This window comes from Siphateles boraxobius, unplaced genomic scaffold, assembly GCF_051911475.1.
Source record: "Siphateles boraxobius isolate OS27281-9 unplaced genomic scaffold, OSU_SipBor_1 5, whole genome shotgun sequence".
NCBI classification, from domain to species: Eukaryota; Metazoa; Chordata; class Actinopteri; order Cypriniformes; family Leuciscidae; genus Siphateles; species Siphateles boraxobius.
Window position 1 is genome coordinate 19,909,770 of NW_027509141.1, and position 17,150 is coordinate 19,926,919.

Here is a 17,150-nt window from a genome sequence, read left to right on the forward strand (position 1 = left end):
CTTTCTCCTCCCTATTGTGTAGCAGTGAATGTGCTCTGACACGTACACAAACAAATACATACTCAAAACCCATGCTAATTAGAAGTGGGGATTTTTTTCTTCATGTTTTGCTTTTAGCCTGAGAGAAAATATTCAGCAAATGTCATCCAGTAAATATTTATGTCATAATACACTGAATACCTTTTTTTAATTCAATGTAATATCAAAGTAAAATACAAGGATTTTCACATTGCACTTAAACCTGGGTTACCAATCATATTCCAATGCTATTTTTAACCCTGGATTATGAGGTATTACCCTACTCTTGATTTTACAGTGTTAATTACCTTGCCAAAGTTGTGCAATGTGAAATACAGTACTATAATGTTAAAACAGATTGTTTAGCAACACACAACCAAATTATAAACTAAATATTTATTTCTTTATTAAACATGAGCTTTGTTCAGTAACAGAAACTTCCATGTGCTCTTTGAGGTAACCCAAAACAGGCAGAACAGATTTAAATGGTGACATTTTCACAGACGGACTATCAAATTAAAACCGGGCACGTACCTGTCGCGAGTTCAATCAATGTTATTGACCTCATAAATATGCAAATCAGAATGGTAACCCAGGGTTTACAAAAGTACAGTTTAAAAACTTGAAAACTGAATATCCAGGGTTACTATAACTTTATTTTAAGGTGACGAAGTGACACGTTAATACATACTTACTATAGTAATAACAGTAAATTATGCATAATTACAAGTAACTAACCCTAAACCAAATCCTAAACGTAACTCTATAGTAAGTACATGTATTGAATTAATATTACTCAGTACTTGTACTCAGTACAATGTAACTCTGTCACCTTAAAATAAAGTGTAACCTTAATTTCTAACCCATGATAAATGATGGACAGTAGCTCCATTTCCATCCAAAGCGCCAAATTTAACTTACGCACAAAATTTTAATATAGCATTTGCGAATAAAGCACCTTTTCCATACCTTCTGTTCAAGGGAACAAAATGTTCACTTCCTATTAAATAAGTGCAAAATTACGTACTCGGTTATTAACATAGCCTTGGTTCCCTGACAGAAGGGAACTAATATTGCGTAGTTATACGCAGTGGGAAAACTCCTTTTCTCAAGAATATTGAAGCCATTATTTTAAAACGCAATGCAGCTACACAGCGAGCACAGAGCAGAGCGTCTAGCTTTCTCATTGGCTGTGCTGCAGCAACTGCACGAACCTATGGCGAAGCGGCTGAGACGCGTGAACCAATCGGGTTGCTTCGCGCCCACTGCGCGTCAGAACCCTCCAGAATAGGCGTGGCTTATGCCTACATAAGCAGACCATTTCACCATAGAATCAGGTTAATCGACTGAAGCTACAGCACCTGAGCCAGGCGTAATAGCACGGCAGGCTACGCAATACTTGTTCCCTACTCTCAGGGAACCGAGGTTACGTTAGTTACCGAGTACGTTCCCTTTCGAGAACGTTCACTTCATATTGCGTAGATATACGCATTGGGAACCCATTTTAAAATGATGTGCTGTTAGCTAGCGACTTCGCCCTGAACCATTACCTGAGGCTAGGTAGCCTGAGGTCAACAGTAAAGTTTGAAAGTCACAATTCACCATAGGACCAGACAAAGGTTGGGCCCTTTATTAAAGTATAATGTTGCAGAGGCTTGGGGACCTCGGGGCTGAGGCCATTAGATAGAAAGTACCCGTGCCTGTAGCGCAGGGACCTTTAGGTTGTAAAATCTCACAAATGTGGATGGTGAGGACCAGCCTGCCGCCGCACAGATGTCTTAGATTGGTACACCACTGGACCAAGCCCATGAGGAGGCCGTGCCTCTAGTGCAATGAGCTCTAACACCTATGGGGCATTGAAGGCCCATGGAGGTGTAGGCTAGAGAGATAGTGTCTACTATCCAACTAGAAAGTCTCTGTTTTGTGACCGGCATACATTTAGTGCCGCCACCAAAGTGCTCTAGATGGTGCTCTAGCTTCAATCATGGTATTTTGGACTCCTTCTGGGAGGTCCCTGGGGACCCATTGAGGGGCCATACATGTAGGGCCCACAGATCTGGGCGTGGGTGCCAGATTGACCCATTCGCCTGCGTAAGGAGGTCCTTCCTCAGTGGTATGGGTGAGGTAGCTGCCTTCAGCAGTTTCACCAGGTCTGGGAATCAAGTTTTGGGCATCCAGAGGGGGGCAATGAGGACGACTGAGCACTTGCTCTCCCTGATCCGCTCGATGACCTGTGGGAGCATCAAGACCGAAGGGAACGCATAAAGGGGGCGTCTGGGCCAAATGTGGTCCAGCGCGTCCCTTTTCTTTGAAAAGAATTTTGGACAGTGAACATTGTCTTCTGAGGCGAAGAGGTCGACCGATGCCTTGCCGAAGGTGCTCCAGATCATGTGAACCGTCTGAGGGTGGAGAGACCATTCCCCTGGGGGAACATTGTCTCTGGATAACATATCCGTGCCCTGGTTCAGAATGCCTGGCATGTACACCGCCCTTAGCGAGCGCAAGTTGGCATGTGCCCAAAGGAGGAGGAGTCTTGCCAGAGCATCCATGCTGGCCGATCTGAGGCCGCCCTGGCAATTTATGTAGGACACCACTGACATGTTGTCCGTGCAGACCAGGACGTGGTGTCCCGCCAGATCTGGGAGGAAGGTTTTCAAGGCTAAATGAACCACTATCATTTCAAGGCAGTTGATATGTAGGCACTTTTCCCGCCAACCCAGGTTGGAGGCATCTGTTAAAACCACTTTCCTTCTCGAGACCAACCCCATGTCTACACCTGACTGGTACCAGTCGGTGCGCTTCAATGGGGTCAGGGCTTTGACACAGCTGTGATCCAACCTGATGCGTAAGTGACCGGAGTGCCACGCGTGAGCTGGCACTCGGTGTTTCAGCCATCACTGTAGTCAAGTCAAGTCAAATCATCCTCATTTATATAGCGCTTTTAACAATGTAGATTGTTTCAAAGCAGCTTTATAGAGATAAACATATAATTTAAGGTAAAAGAGATTGGTTTAGTTTTATAGTGGTTCTTGAAAAATGTTTTTTCCAGCTAAAGTTAGTTTTGATTGATTCACTTCCGTATAATTGATAGTTTGTTATTAAATTAGGGCCCTCAGACGACACCATGCTCTCTAAACAGACTTTAAACGCGAACCTGTGATAGACGCTGATGGCGTTCACATGCGCATTAAGAACTGATTCTATAGTTATGTGCGTTTGAATATATGTGCGCAGGTTTGTAATTCCTTACAAACCATGCCTAAACAAACTACTTGTCTTGTCTATAAATTTTGATGCAGAATTTAATTTTATCTTATCACTTCGGGTAGGTACGCGAACCAAAAATAAAATCCACAACGCTTTATCTGTAGAGTGGTATAGGGATCCTCCATAGGGAGAGGCTAGTTGGCACTTCAGCACTGCATTGTCATCGGCTCCAGGCGAAAGTCCTTCGTCAGATCTGGAAACGGCCTGGATCCGGCAGGCTGGGGGAAAACCTTGGGATAAACAAAGACACTAAAATTAGCGTGACATTCTTCTTATCATGTAACGAGTACATCAGGATTTAAGGGAAGTGTTCCCAGTTCCGGCTGACCCAAATCTAAGCAGCCTAATATTGAATTACAGAAGTCTATAGAGTGTTATGTGAATGCTAGGTCAAAGTGATGTGTTTTTAATCTAGCTTTGAACTGACAGACTGTGTCTGCTTCCCGGACAATGTTAGGAAGATTGTTCCAAAGTTTTGGTGCTAAATAGGAAAAGGATCTACCGCCAGCAGTCGATTTAGATATTCTAGGTATTATCAACTGGCCAGAACTTTGAGATCGCAATAGACGTGAAGGACTATAATGCGTTTAGAGCTCGCTCAAGTACTGGGGAGCTAAACCATTTAGTGCTTTGTAAGTAATCAGCAATATTTTAAAATGTATACGATGTTTAATAGGGAGCCAATGCAGTGTTGACAGAACCGGGCTAATATGATCGTACTTCCTGGTTCCCTTTCAGTCGATAATGTCAGACGTAGTCGACGGTCGACTGAAATGGGATCTCGCTAGAGAGCCTATCCTCTTCGAGTACTATTGAACGAGCCTATGTAATTGGCGTGCGTGATTCGCATCACACACTCCGCCCCCGCGGCGCGGGTATAAATACGGAAGTGGATGCTCGCACTAGTTGCCTTTTGCTTCGGAGCCGATCGTTTGATGTCTCTGAGAGTGCTGTTGTCTACAACGAGCGAGTGTGTCGGTGTTCTTCAGGAAGACTCTCCCAGTGCTGGTGTTCTACAGCGCGAGTGCAGCGGTGATCGTGAGCTTTGAGCTCTCAACTGCTGTTTTAACAGCAACAAATTTCTAAATGTTTGTGTGTGTTGATGGCTGGTTAGAGGGCGGAAAAGTGAGTGCTTCACTGTTTCAGTTCTCTGTTCAGTGTTGCCGCGGTCATTCCCCTGTGTGCTCCGGCACTGGTGACGGTCCTATTTTCTGAAAGAGCAACACGGGTGCGTTTGCGTCTTTTTCAAGATGTCATTCCGCCCGTGCGTTTCTGGGTGCGGTCGTTCCCTGTCTCTCTCTGATGGTCACATGGACACTGTTGTGTCACGTGTTTGGGCTTACAGCACGCTGAGACAGCTTTTGTGGACAGCTCATGTTTTCACTGTGGGAACATGACTGTCGCAGTGTTGAGGGCGAGACTCACCTTCGTTCGCGGAGAGCGAGTCCCCATTACCATGCCCCACCCTCGGATGCTGTGTGGGATGGGTAACCGGAGGATAGTGTTGGATGTCCCACTCGGTAACCATTCCCTGTGGGCTCCTCACTCCTCCCTTCCACTGCAACCACTGGAGCCTCCTGTTTCACTCGGGGCTCCCCTGGAGGACAGGACGCCGATTGCAGCATCGGAGGGTGATCTGACTTCTAGAGATGATGACTCGGCTGCATTGTCTCCCTCCGGGAGTTCAATGTTGCCCGAGCCGGATCCAGAATTATCAGCTATGCTGAAACGGGCCGCCGAGGCTGCCGGGCTCGAGTGGAACCTCCACCGTGTCCCGTTCAGTCTCGGTTGGAATCTGGAGTTTGGTATCTTGGGGCGGGCCGCGCTGGTTCTCAGCTCGCCGCCCCAGTGCCTTTCTTTCCCGAAATGCATGGAGAGCTTATCAGGTGGTGAACAGCATCTTTCTCTGACAGAAACTGCCTGAATAGCTTTTCCCCCTCATTACCCTTGATGGAGGAACGGTGAAGGGTTGCGAGGTGTCCCTCCATTGGAGCGGTCTGTCGACACAGGTGCATCCTCGTCTCCCCCCTAAGGCCTGTGAGTTTTCGTCCGTTCCGACGGGCAGAGCTTAAAAAGCCTGTGGGCAAGCCGCTTCCTCTTGCGTGCCATGGCGTTGCTGCAGGCTAGGGCAGCCATGGCATGCACGAGGGTAATCCAGACCGTGCGCTCATAGGTGAGCACCGCACTGCATCCGACCTCACCCTCCGGGGCATGAGTGTCGTAGCGTGCGTGATCGGTCTGGCGATGTCCACCTTGGTGGTCCAGTAGCGCCTTCGTTGGCTCAGCCTGGTTGGCATGGCGGATGCGGACAAGGTTCGGTTCCTGGTCTCCCCAATTTCCCAGGTTGGGCTGGTCAGCGACGCGGTGGAGAACTGCATCCAACAGTTCTCTGCCGCTCAAGCGCAGACGGAGGTCATCCGGCACATCCTGCCCCGGTGGCCAGCTGCTGCCTCCAATCGCCGCCTGTGGCAGCTCCTCCGCCTGCTCGTCGCCGTGGGCATTCCCCGGCCGCCGCTCCTGCTGGCCCTCCGCAGCAGCCTCCACCCAGGCCTCAGCGTGGAGGCGGCCGCTTAGAGACGCCCAGCCCGCTCCAGGCGCTGCCAAGCCAGATGGCAAGCGACAGCGGAAGCTTTCCGTAGCGGGCCGCCCAGGAATGCTCTTGGAGTGGCACGATCACTCCCTCCCCCCGGGTGAGGGCCGGGTGGAGCCTTTGTTTGTGTTTTTGTCTGTTCCGCCGCTGGCTCCCTAAAAAAAAAAAAAAAAAAGCGGAGCAAACGGTACCAACACTTCAAAGAGAGAGCAATTTCATCTGTTCCTGGGTCCCAAGAGGGCCAGTCTGGCGGGTGTGACCCTGTATAGCCTTACACCCCTCAGCTCCCCCTTGGTCGCCAGCAGGCAGCTTGGTGCGTTCGAGGACCCGGTCATCCGCCTTCTCACGCGCCCCCTGCCGCTAGTGCAGACAAGTAAGTGTTGCACAGCACAATAACACCACTCTCTCTACTTTGCTGCCCCACCTCAGGCTCGGCTACCCCGCTCAACTCAGTGATAATCATCACATTAGGTGTTGAGCAGACGTGCTCCTGAAAATTCAGTGATATTCATCACACCGAGTGTTGAGCAGTGCTCCTGACTTGTGCGTGCTTATCTTATCCTGCTGGCGAAGGATTTGATATAGCTGCTCCTCCAGCCGGTACGAAGGCCAGTTGTAAACTCGTTCCTCGTGGTACTAGTTGGTGGGTCGTGACCATCTTGGCCCAAGTTTGGTCTGCAGCTCCGACCTGAAAGACATGTGCTTAAAAACAGATCTCTACCTTCCGCACCGCAGGCCATCCTGTGGGTTGCGTGTAAGGGTGGAGTATCAGTACAGTGTCCTTCCCTTCGAGTGCTCCAGAGCCCGTTGGGTCTTCAGGTCAACTGGAAGAGATTAATCTCGCCCACGGGCTGAGTATCTCTTTTTCAGTTTTGGAGATGGACTCGGTCTAACACGTCTCTCCAATGAGAATGTGTTCAGCTGGTGCTTGAAGTGAGAAAGGGTCCCACTGAAAGAACTTTCAGAGGCTCCTGGGGTATATGGTAGTTGCAGCGATTGGTTTCCTCCATATGTGACCGCTTCAGCGCTAGCTTCACGATCGAGTCCCGAGGTGACCGTGGCAGAGCAGCTCACCCTGTGTGACTATAGTTCATCCCGATCTGCTGCCAAACCCTCTTCAACAGAGGGGCCATGTACAAAGGGTGTGTTTTAACGGGGGCCTGGGCGACCCTCGACTACACGGGCATTCGTGCCTCGAGTTGTTAGACATTGCGACCGTTGCGCAAGCTTCCCTTGCATGTCACAACTCACCCGTCACCTCCTCCTTGGAGTCAGAAGCTTCTGAGGACGCTTTGTTCCACTCTTCCCGCTCTACTCAATCGTGCCGCCATCGAGCCTCACGACAGTTATAGCCAGGGCAAGTGGAGACTCCATCCCCTGGGTCCAGCTGGGTCATGACCATTCCGGGGCCGCTCAGTTGCCCCTCCAGTTTCGTCTTCCTGGCAGTGTTTGGACAAACGGAGCGGACTACCCTTGGACAAACACTGGCTCTCAGCTGCCCCAGGGGCCCGCAGAAATGCGTTTAACCCCAGTGAGCCTTCTAAAGGCGACTGCGACTCATGGTCGCCTTGCGCCTGCTCAAGTCAGTGAATTCATCACACTTCATGTTGAGCAGAAATGCTCCTGAAACTCAGTGAAGTCCATCACACTCAGGTGTTGAACAGAAATGCTCCTGTAGCTCAGTGAATTCATCACACGCAGTGCTGAGCAGAAATACTCCTGGTGCTCAGTGAAGTTCTTCGCACTCAAGTGTTGAGCAGAAATGCTCCTGAAGCTCAGTGAGTTTATCACACTCAGGTGTTGAGCAGGAATGCTCCTGAAGCTCAGTGAACTTATCACAATCAAGTGCTGAGCAGAAAATGCTCCTGAAGCCCAGTGATCTTCACATGTTGTGTTGAGCAATGCTCCTGTCTTTTTGCGCCCGTCGCTTGCACCTACGTGCCAAGTCAGGAGAGGAACAGGTCTTCATAGTTGCCCCTTATTGGCACTGAGCCACTGCAGGCAGTGAGTTAAAAATTCTGTTATATCAGTTCTCCTGCTCGCGTGGTCTCTACTAGAGGGTAGGGACTTGCTCGCTTTTGATCAACGTATTGTGCCTGGAGTCTGGGCCGGCTAACTCTCACAAGCTGAGACCCCGGCTCGGATTGTGCCCAAGGTTCCTACCTCTCCCGTAATAGGAGCAGGTGGTGAGCCTGCAAGCGCTGCCCTGGAGGAGGCAGATCCAGCCCTGGCTTCTCTGTCCGTTCGCTTGGACGTTTACAGAATGCAAGCCATAGACCTCAGACCAGCTCTACAAATATCTGTTGGAACTCAGCAGAGAGGGAAGGCTGTTTCCATGCAAAGTTGCACTTAGTGCTTGCCTTCATTTCGGTAAAAATCCGAGATGCAACATGTCCACTTAGGTGTTGAGCTCCTCTATGATGAGTGTAAAGTGCTCTGCCTTGGCGTTGACGATATGCTTTGCTAAACAGATTCTAGAGTTGGGGGCTGGACGACACCTAGTTGAACCGCTGCTTCCCGTGGGCTCCCTTCTCATGAAGGCAATTTCACCGTGAGCCCGGTTCAAGTGTCGGCTTGCTGCGCCATTCCCCTCCTATGGACTGGATACGTGCGCCTTTCTACTCCAGTTGAGTTCCCTTAAAATTGAACCCTGTTGAGTTCCTCCACACCCCTCCGAAGTCGGACGTGCGGAACGTCTGGTGTTAGGCCTACCACTCGTAAGCAGTGTGGAACCTGTGTTAGGCTGGGTCCATATGTTGCGGTCCCTACGGCGACCCCATATGTGTATTCTTCCACGATACGGCTCCCTGTGGCGAGCCCGTGTCTTCCCTCGGCAGAGTCTCTCTGCCGTCACTGTCCGGTGTGTCTCCCCCGTCTTAGGCTGGAGCCACCCCAGTGACATTCCATATGTTAGACTGCCCGGTTTCCGCCCAGTTCATATGTGTATTCTCCACGTTACCTCCCTCTGGGTTGGATGTGACTTCCGCAGCGTCCCTTCCTTCCAATGTACGGGGAACGCTTTCCCAGTGGTCCTGTAGGAACAGCAGTGACTTCCCTGGCCTAAGCCCTGTCCTTCCCCACCTTAAATTTGCGGGGGCATCAGGAGGCTTTGGTTTAGGCACTGGAAGGTGGCAGCGTTAGTGGCGTGTTCAAAGGGTGATCCCATTTCATTCGACCGTCGACTACGTCTGACGTTATCGACTGAAAGGGAACGTCCTGGTTGAGTATGCAACCCACCGTTCCCTGAAGGAGGGAACGGAGGACGGAGGACGTAGTCCCCTTGCCACTACCGCTGGACCACCGCTGACCCCGGGTTACTCTCGGCTCCTCAGCGAAAAGCAACTAGTGCGTGCATCCACTTCCGTATTTATACCCGCGCCGCGGGGGCGGAGTGTGTGATGCGAATCACGCACGCCAATTACATTGGCTCGTTCAATAGTACTCGAAGAGGATGGGCTCTCTAGCGAGATCCCATTTCAGTCGACCGTCGACTACGTCCTTCGTTCCCTCCTTCAGGGAACGGTGGGTTGCATACGCAACCAGGACGTTCTGGTAAGAACTCTAGCAGCTGCGTTTTGAACTAGCTGTAGTTTGTTTATTAAGCGTGCAGGGCAACCACCCAGTTGAGCATTACAATAATCTAGCCTTGATGTCATAAACGCATGAACTAGTTGTTCCGCATTTGTCAATGAGAGCATATGACGTAATTTAGATATATTTTTAAGATTGAAAAATGCGGTTTTACAGACACTAGACACGTGACTTTCAAATGAAAGATTGGTATCAAAGAGCACACCCAGGTTCCTAACTGACGACGAAGACTTAACAGAGCAGCCATCAAGGTTTAAACAGTATTCTAGGTTATTATGTGTGGAAGGTTTTTGTCCAATAATTAGAATCTCTGTTTTTTCAGAATTTAGTAGTAGGAAATTACTAGTCATCCAATTTTTTATATCAACTATGCATTCCGATAATTTTGTGAATTGGTGAGTTTCATTAGGTTTGGAAAAAATATAGAGCTGAGTATCATCAGCATAACAGTGAAAGCTAATTCCATGTTTCCTAATGATATCTCCTAAAGGTAGCATGTACAGAGTGAAAAGCAGCAGTCCGAGAACTGAGCCTTGTGGTACGCCATACTGAACTTGTGATCGATAAGACATCTCTTCATTTACTGCTACAAACTGATAGCGGTCAGATAAATATGATTTAAACCATGCTAATGCAATTCCACTAATGCCAACATAGTTTTCTAGTCTATTTAAGAGAATGTTGTGGTCAATGGTGTCAAATGCAGCACTAAGATCAAGTAACACTAATAGAGATACAACCACGATCGGATGATAAGAGCAAATCATTTGTGACTCTAATGAGAGCTGTCTCAGTGCTATGGTGCGGTCTAAATCCTGACTGGAAATCCTTGCAGATATCATTTCCTTCAAGAAAGGAACACAGTTGTGAGGATACTGCTTTTTCTAATATCTTTGATGGAAAAGGTAGATTTGAGATCGGCCTGTAATTGACTAATTCTGTAGGATCAAGTTGCGTTTTTTTAACAAGTGGTTTAATCATAGCCAGCTTAAAGGTTTTTTGTACGTATCCTAGAGACAAAGACAAATTAATGATGTTAAGAAGAGGATCTATGACTTCTGGAAGCATCTCTTTCAATAGTTTAGTCAGTATAGGGTCTAACATACATGTTGTCGATTTAGATGAATTAACGAGTTTGCAAAATTCTTCCTCTCCTATGGCAATGCATTAATCAAATTTTACCTCAGGGAGACTATAATGCACTCCCTGATGCGATGCTGTAGTAGACGGTTGCATAGCTATAATTTTGTCCCTAATATTATCAATCTTATAAGTGAAGAAGGTCATAGTCATTACTGCTGTGTTTCTTGGAAACTTCTGGGCTTGAAGCTTTTTTTTTCGTTAGTGTAGCCACTTTTTCAAATAAATACCTAGGATTATGTTTATTTTCTTCTAATAGGGTTGAAAAATAAGCAGATCTATGGGCCTGTGAGAGCCCGCTTTGAACGACGTCGCTAGCTGCTGAATAGTAAGGGCACGGTCTGGCGAGAGCCACGCTTTAATTTGTCTCACGTCTATAACTGTTCCCAGACTGTATGCTGGCTGGGAAACAGCGTGCTCTTTCCAAGATTTATCCTGAGACCCAGGCATTCTAGATGGCTGAGGAGCCAGGATCTGTGAAGCAACTCACTCTCTGATTGGGCTAGGACGAGCCAATCGTCGAGGTAGTTCAGGATGCGCAATCCCCGTTGTCTCAGGGGAATAAGCGCAGCATCCATGCATTTTGTGAATGTACGGCGTGCCAGAGACAGACCGAACTGTAGGACCGTATTTTGATAAGCCCTACCCTTGAAGGCGAATCTCAAAAATGGCCTGTGGTGGTGGGCTATTTGGATATGAAAGTAAGCATTTTTTAGATCCACTGAGAAGAACCAATCCCTTAGGCGAATTTGCGCGAGGATTTGTTTGGTTGTAAGCATTCTAAATGGCCGTTTCATAAGGGCCTTGCTCAGGTGTCTGAGATCTAGAATTGGTCTGAGGCCCCTGTCCTTCTTCGGAATGAGGAAGTAGCGACTGTAAAAGCCTGACTCGCTTAATGATGGGGGAACTGTCTCGACAGCTCCTTTCATTAGGTTTGACACATCAGTGCGAAGAATGCGAGCTGCGTTGCTTCCCACCGATATCTCGACTACTGCGCAAAAGCGCGGGGGTCTGCAAGCGAACTGGAGTGAGTAGCCTCGCTTTATTGTTTCATTACCCAGTCTAATATCCCGGGGATGGCCTGCCAGGCCTCGGCCCATTTGGCTAGGGGTTGAATGAAATCTGGAGGTGGGCTGCTGTGTGACGGAGACCCTACCAGCCGAACTTTGGGAGCTAGAAAAATATTATTTTCTAGTGTGTTTGGGTTTGCTATAAAGGAAGGTTTTGTTATCAGTGGCGCGTGCTTTGTAACGGGCCTGGTGACTGAGTTTTGAGCATTTCCAGCCGGCCGAACTGTGAGGGGGGCTGTTAGAAAAACACTCAGTTCTCGCTCTGTTTGAGCTGCTGTAAAAACAGCATTTTTCTGCAGTGGTGCATGCCTTACAGCGGGCCCATTGACTGCAGTTATATAGGGGGTTAATAGAAAAGTGCTCTTTTTGTGCTTTATTTGGGTCGCTGTTAAAACAGCGTTTGTTTGTAAGGGTGCGTGTTTTGTAACAGGCCCATTTACTACAGTTAAAAAATCTCCAGTCACCTGAACTGAAGAGGGGACTGAGAGAAGTACACAAGCTTTCTTCGAGGGAGGTCCGGCCGTGGCGGGACTTAAACCCTCTCTTTTTCCCTCTGTCATTCGACTAGGAGGGCTTTAGTGCTTTGCAGGCTTTAGGCGTCGGTGAACTTCAGCTGCTGGGCAGGGCTGAGAAGTCGGCGGCGCGGGCTTGGCTGGCTGAGGGGGCGGCGCTTAGTTGGGGTGCCCTGAAGCAGAACTCAAGCATTTGGGCAGAAAATGTCTCATGACCTGCGACGATTTCTGTGCCTCAGTGAAGCCCTCAGAGAATCCCTTCACCGCTGGGCTGAAGAGGCCAGTGCTGGAGATTGGGGAATCAAGGAAAGTGGTTCTGTCCGCGTCCTTGATCTCCATAAGGTTCAGCCAGAGATGCCGCTCCAGCACAAGCAGACTGGCCATACCTCTGCCGATCGCCTGGGCAGTGGTTTTGGTGGCATGCAGGGTCAAGTCAGTGGCGCTGTGCAAGTCCCCAAAGGCCTCAGGGTCCGGGCCAGTCTCATCCATAGAGTGGAGGAGCTTGGCCTGAAAGCCGATGCAGCCTGGCCGGTGGCGGTTGTAGGCGTGACTGGTGAGGGCAGATGTTGATCTGCAGGGCTTGGATGGGTGGACCGCCTTGGTTCTCCATCCACTAGAGGTGGCGGGCAGAGATGCGCGGCCACAGCTTCCTCTAGGGGGGGAAACATGTTGTAGCCCTTCTCCTCAGTGCTGTTGATAGTTGAGAGCGTTGCGGAGGCTGAAGTCTTTAAGTGAGCCGAGTAAGGGGCACACCATGATTTGGTCAGCTTGTCGTACACGAAAAAGTTCAGCGTCCCCGCTCGCTCTAACGCCGTCTCAGCTGGCTTGGGATTGAGGGGTGGGGTCAACTGTCGAGCCCGGCCAATCTTCTCTCTCCGATGCAGCCAGAGACAGGCTGTCGTCACCATCTTCCTCAGATGCGCCAAACGAAACGAGTCATGTTGCTGGCGAGAAGACGCATAGATCCATTTGCGAGAAAAGCACCAGTCAGGGGGTCTCGCAAGGAGAGAGCGAGGCACGCGGGGACTGTGCCGGTGTGGGCTCGCTTGGTTCAGGCCTCCTTTGGCCTCGTCGCTTCTTCGCTTCTCCAAGAGGAGAGCTAGCCGCGAGCGCAGGATGGAGATGTGCAGACTCTCGCAGTGTGGGCAGCCGCCATTGTTGAGTGCCGTCTCTGCATGGGGACGAGGCCAAGGCATGGGGCGCACTCACTGTGTCCATCAGTTTCATGCAGAGAGGCTCTGCATTAAGTGCATCCGGAACGCAACATTTGAAACAACGACATCGAAAATTTGTTCTTTCAGCTTCTTGAGTGTCGCCACGGCGAACACACAGAAGCAGCAGAAAAGAATATAAAGACTTCTCTCTTGCCGGAGAGCCGCATGGTTAAAGGCGATTCAGGGGAAGGGGGCGCCGAGTCGAAGGTGCCGCGTCCGCTGATCAGGTCGCTCGTTCCGCTGCAGGGGCTCGTCGACGGTCGAAGGCTCGGAGATCACTGAAGGAGATTAAATTTGATTTTATGGCCAAATAGTCTGCTTATATAGGCATAAGCCATGCCCATTCTGGCGGGTTCTGACGCACCCTGGGCATGAAGCAAACGATTGGTTCCCGCGTCTCAGCCGCCTCACCATAGGTTCGTGCAGTTGCTGCAGCACAGCCAATGAGCAAGCTAGACGCTAGGCTCTGAGCTTGCTATGCAGCTGCACTGCGTTTTAAAATAATTGCTTCAATATTCTCGAGAAAAGGGGTTTTCACCACTGCGTATAGCTACGCAATATGAAGTGAACGTTCTCGAAAGGGAACTGTAATAAAATGGAAGTTCCTGCAATCCTGGAAGCTACTTTTGCTCATTTTTTTTGTTTGCATGCGGGTAAAACACAATAAATGCTGTCATGTTATCTTGCCTTTTGAGGCGGATGGCTGGCGTTTGGGATCTTTGGAATTTATGCGCTCTTGGTGTTTCCACCCAGTGTTTTTCTAATTCAATATCCAATATTTCAATATTAATTAAATAATTCAATATTTCTAATATAAAAAACTGTTACTGTTACTATTTTTATTTTTTCATTGTTGTAATTGCTATTTTTGTTGTCTTTGCTTTCGCCACTGCGATCGCCACTGCCATCATCATGGTCGTTTATTATTAATATTATTATTATTACTATTATTATTATCATCAATATTACCATTGTCAATGCTGTATTGGAATTAAGTGTTTATTGTCATCACTACTGCAATAATTTCCCTCTTATCTTTTCATGTGTTTTTAATGCACCACAACGTAGAATAGGGAAGAAAAAAAAATATATATAAAAAAAATTGTATGAATAACCTCACAAACACCTAAGCAAGCAAAACAGGCTAGAAGTGGTTTCAATGGGACAACATCTCTGTCCCAAGTTGAGACACTCTCACACTGTACTCCCTATTTTAATGCACTTTAGACATTGCACATAACACACACAAAAAAATAAATAAAATAATAATAATAATTGAGGAGAAGATAGGGACTGAAGAGATGTGGGGGAAGGTTATCTTATATTATCTTATTATGCCATCTTCTATCTTAGACAGTGTTGACAATGGCAATTATTACATAGGAGGAAGGATGGAAATAAAAATCGACTAATACAATATTGGCAGTGTGGTGGTAGTGGGGAGTGGAGGTGGTGATGGTAATAACGATGGTAATAAATAATAAATGGTTACTTTGTTTACGCATACACACACATACACATACCCACACACACCCACCCACACACACTCATAGATCAACACTTTTATGTCAATTGTGGAATTATGGAATTACAAGATTGTTCACTCTACTGTACTATGTTGGTTTGTATGTCAGACTGTTGAAGAAAAAAAAGAAAAGAAAAAAAAGAAAGGCATTTTGGATGTTTAATTTACAAACCATGTCCCCTTTAGGTTTAAATATCATGTTTCATATAAAAAAAATCTCTCCCGTTTCTTTTATATGGGAACAATGTTTATGAATGGCATTTCTTGCCTGATGTGTTATTGTTCCCATTTATTTGTTGTCCCAAATGGAATTAAACTGGAGTCTGTGAATTTGACTGTTTAAGTGTGGGTTCAAATGTTAAACTTATTTTTTTGTTTGTTTTTTAGAAACAATGTGTAATTGTTCCCAACATTGTTTTTAATCATTATCTACTGTTTCAGATGGACTTAGACTGGAGTCTATTGACTAATTATTTGATTGTTTAATTATGATCACAATCACCTGAAGACTTGCAGGTTCTTTCTATATAGTCATTGAGAATAAGTGACACACTGATGAAGCAAGTAGCCAAAATGTTTGTTATCTTTATCTCCTGTTTATATTCAAAAAATCTATTTCTAATTCAATATCCAAAAATTCACCTACAAATAGGTGGATGGAAAAGCTAGTGTTAGACAAGACAACCCATGATTACAATGTTTAGAATAGCATGATTAATGGTGTGAAAAAACAAGAATTGTCACATTGCTAAAGATGAATTTTATAAAATCAGATTTAGTACTTTTCATTTTTCCACGTCTGAAACTTATTTTTCTCTCTTTCACACACACACGTGTTTGTCTCTGCAGCCTCCATCGTGATTGGGAAGTGGTGGTGTGAAATGGAGCCGTGTCTGGAAGGAGAGGAATGTAAGACACTACCAGACAACTCCGGCTGGATGTGTTCCTCTGGGAACAAGATCAAGACCACGAGGGTGAGGGCTCGGAGAATGCTGAACATCATTTCATACACACACACATACATGCATACAATTTTATCTGATAAATTTAAAAAGAAATGTAAAAAATAAAATCAAATATAAATGCAATCTTCTGTATGTTCTGAAAACATTGCTAAATGATTCAGATACAAGAAAGATTGTTTTGTTAGACTGAGGGACACATTTAACTTTGGACCTCACTAACCTGTTTATTCTTCATGATATGATGTGGCGGTAGCTCATGTTCAGAAGACACATCTTCTTCATTTAGTCCTAATTCAGCGTTATAAAGGATGCTGTGCAGAGTTCAACTTAAGAAATAAGAAACTAAATAACAAGTTTAAGATATTAGGACACAGGTCAGACAAAAATAACCTAAACATCGTAACTCTGACAGGAAGTATGCATGACACAATATTAAAACTTTATGAGCAGATCAGTATTCCCATACACTGATTCAGTAGAGAGGTGACAGACAGCGAATATGTGAGAGTCACGTGACAGTGAACACAAGTAGATAGTATTACAGGGGGTTTGGTCCCTCCTTGGCTTCTGAACGTGTTTAAACTATCCCAAGCCCTGCTTATGGGAATCCGATGGTGGCCTGATGATTTTCGAGATTTCCAAGGTAAGATCATGCATACAAACCTAAATAACCAGAGAAAGCCATTATTAGTGGAAAAATATCATTAAATAGATTAAATAAAATATTGTGCCCACCTATGTATGTCAAGCTTAAAGGGACAGTTCACACAAAAATGAAAATTCGTACACATTCTTGTTGTCCCGAACCCATATGCTTTATATAAGTAATAATTTCATTATACAGCTCTTGCCTTACAAGAATGGCCTTACAACAACTATTATTATGGTCCATATGATACTAGTGCTATATTTCGAACATTGAATCTTATATGATAGGTTTGTGAGGAAAAGATAATCAGACCTTCATTATTTACTGATTGTTCAAAACTCAATATTCACTGAATACTGAACCCCTAAACTCATGTCTAGTCCCTTCCTTGCATCCATTTTTGTTTAAAATCAAATACAGCTCATCATGTTTGATTACTACACAGACAAGAACCAGTGTCGTTGTAGCGTCCAAATCACTGTTTTAGAATTTGGATGTGGGTTGTATGAGAAATTTGGTAGAGATTAATATTTTAAGTTTGAGGACCCCCTCGAAAATGAGATGTTCCATCTCAAGGGGTTATCCTCTAATGAAATGAAATAAAATGAA

General features: G+C 46.6%; 1 protein-coding gene across 3 annotated transcripts in view; it reads left to right on the forward strand.

Annotated features, from left to right (window-relative positions):
* Window positions 1-17,150, forward strand: part of tafa1b (TAFA chemokine like family member 1b) — a 191,349-nt gene that overhangs the window by 166,993 nt on the left and 7,206 nt on the right. For all 3 annotated transcript variants that reach the window (XR_013194869.1, XR_013194868.1, XM_077203106.1), the window contains exon 4: window positions 15,777-15,901. Coding sequence is in view for 1 of the 3 variants with exons in the window: in XM_077203106.1 (XP_077059221.1) it covers window positions 15,777-15,901 (125 nt within the window). In the remaining 2 variants the exon portion in view is untranslated. The remainder of the gene's footprint in view (window positions 1-15,776; window positions 15,902-17,150) is intronic.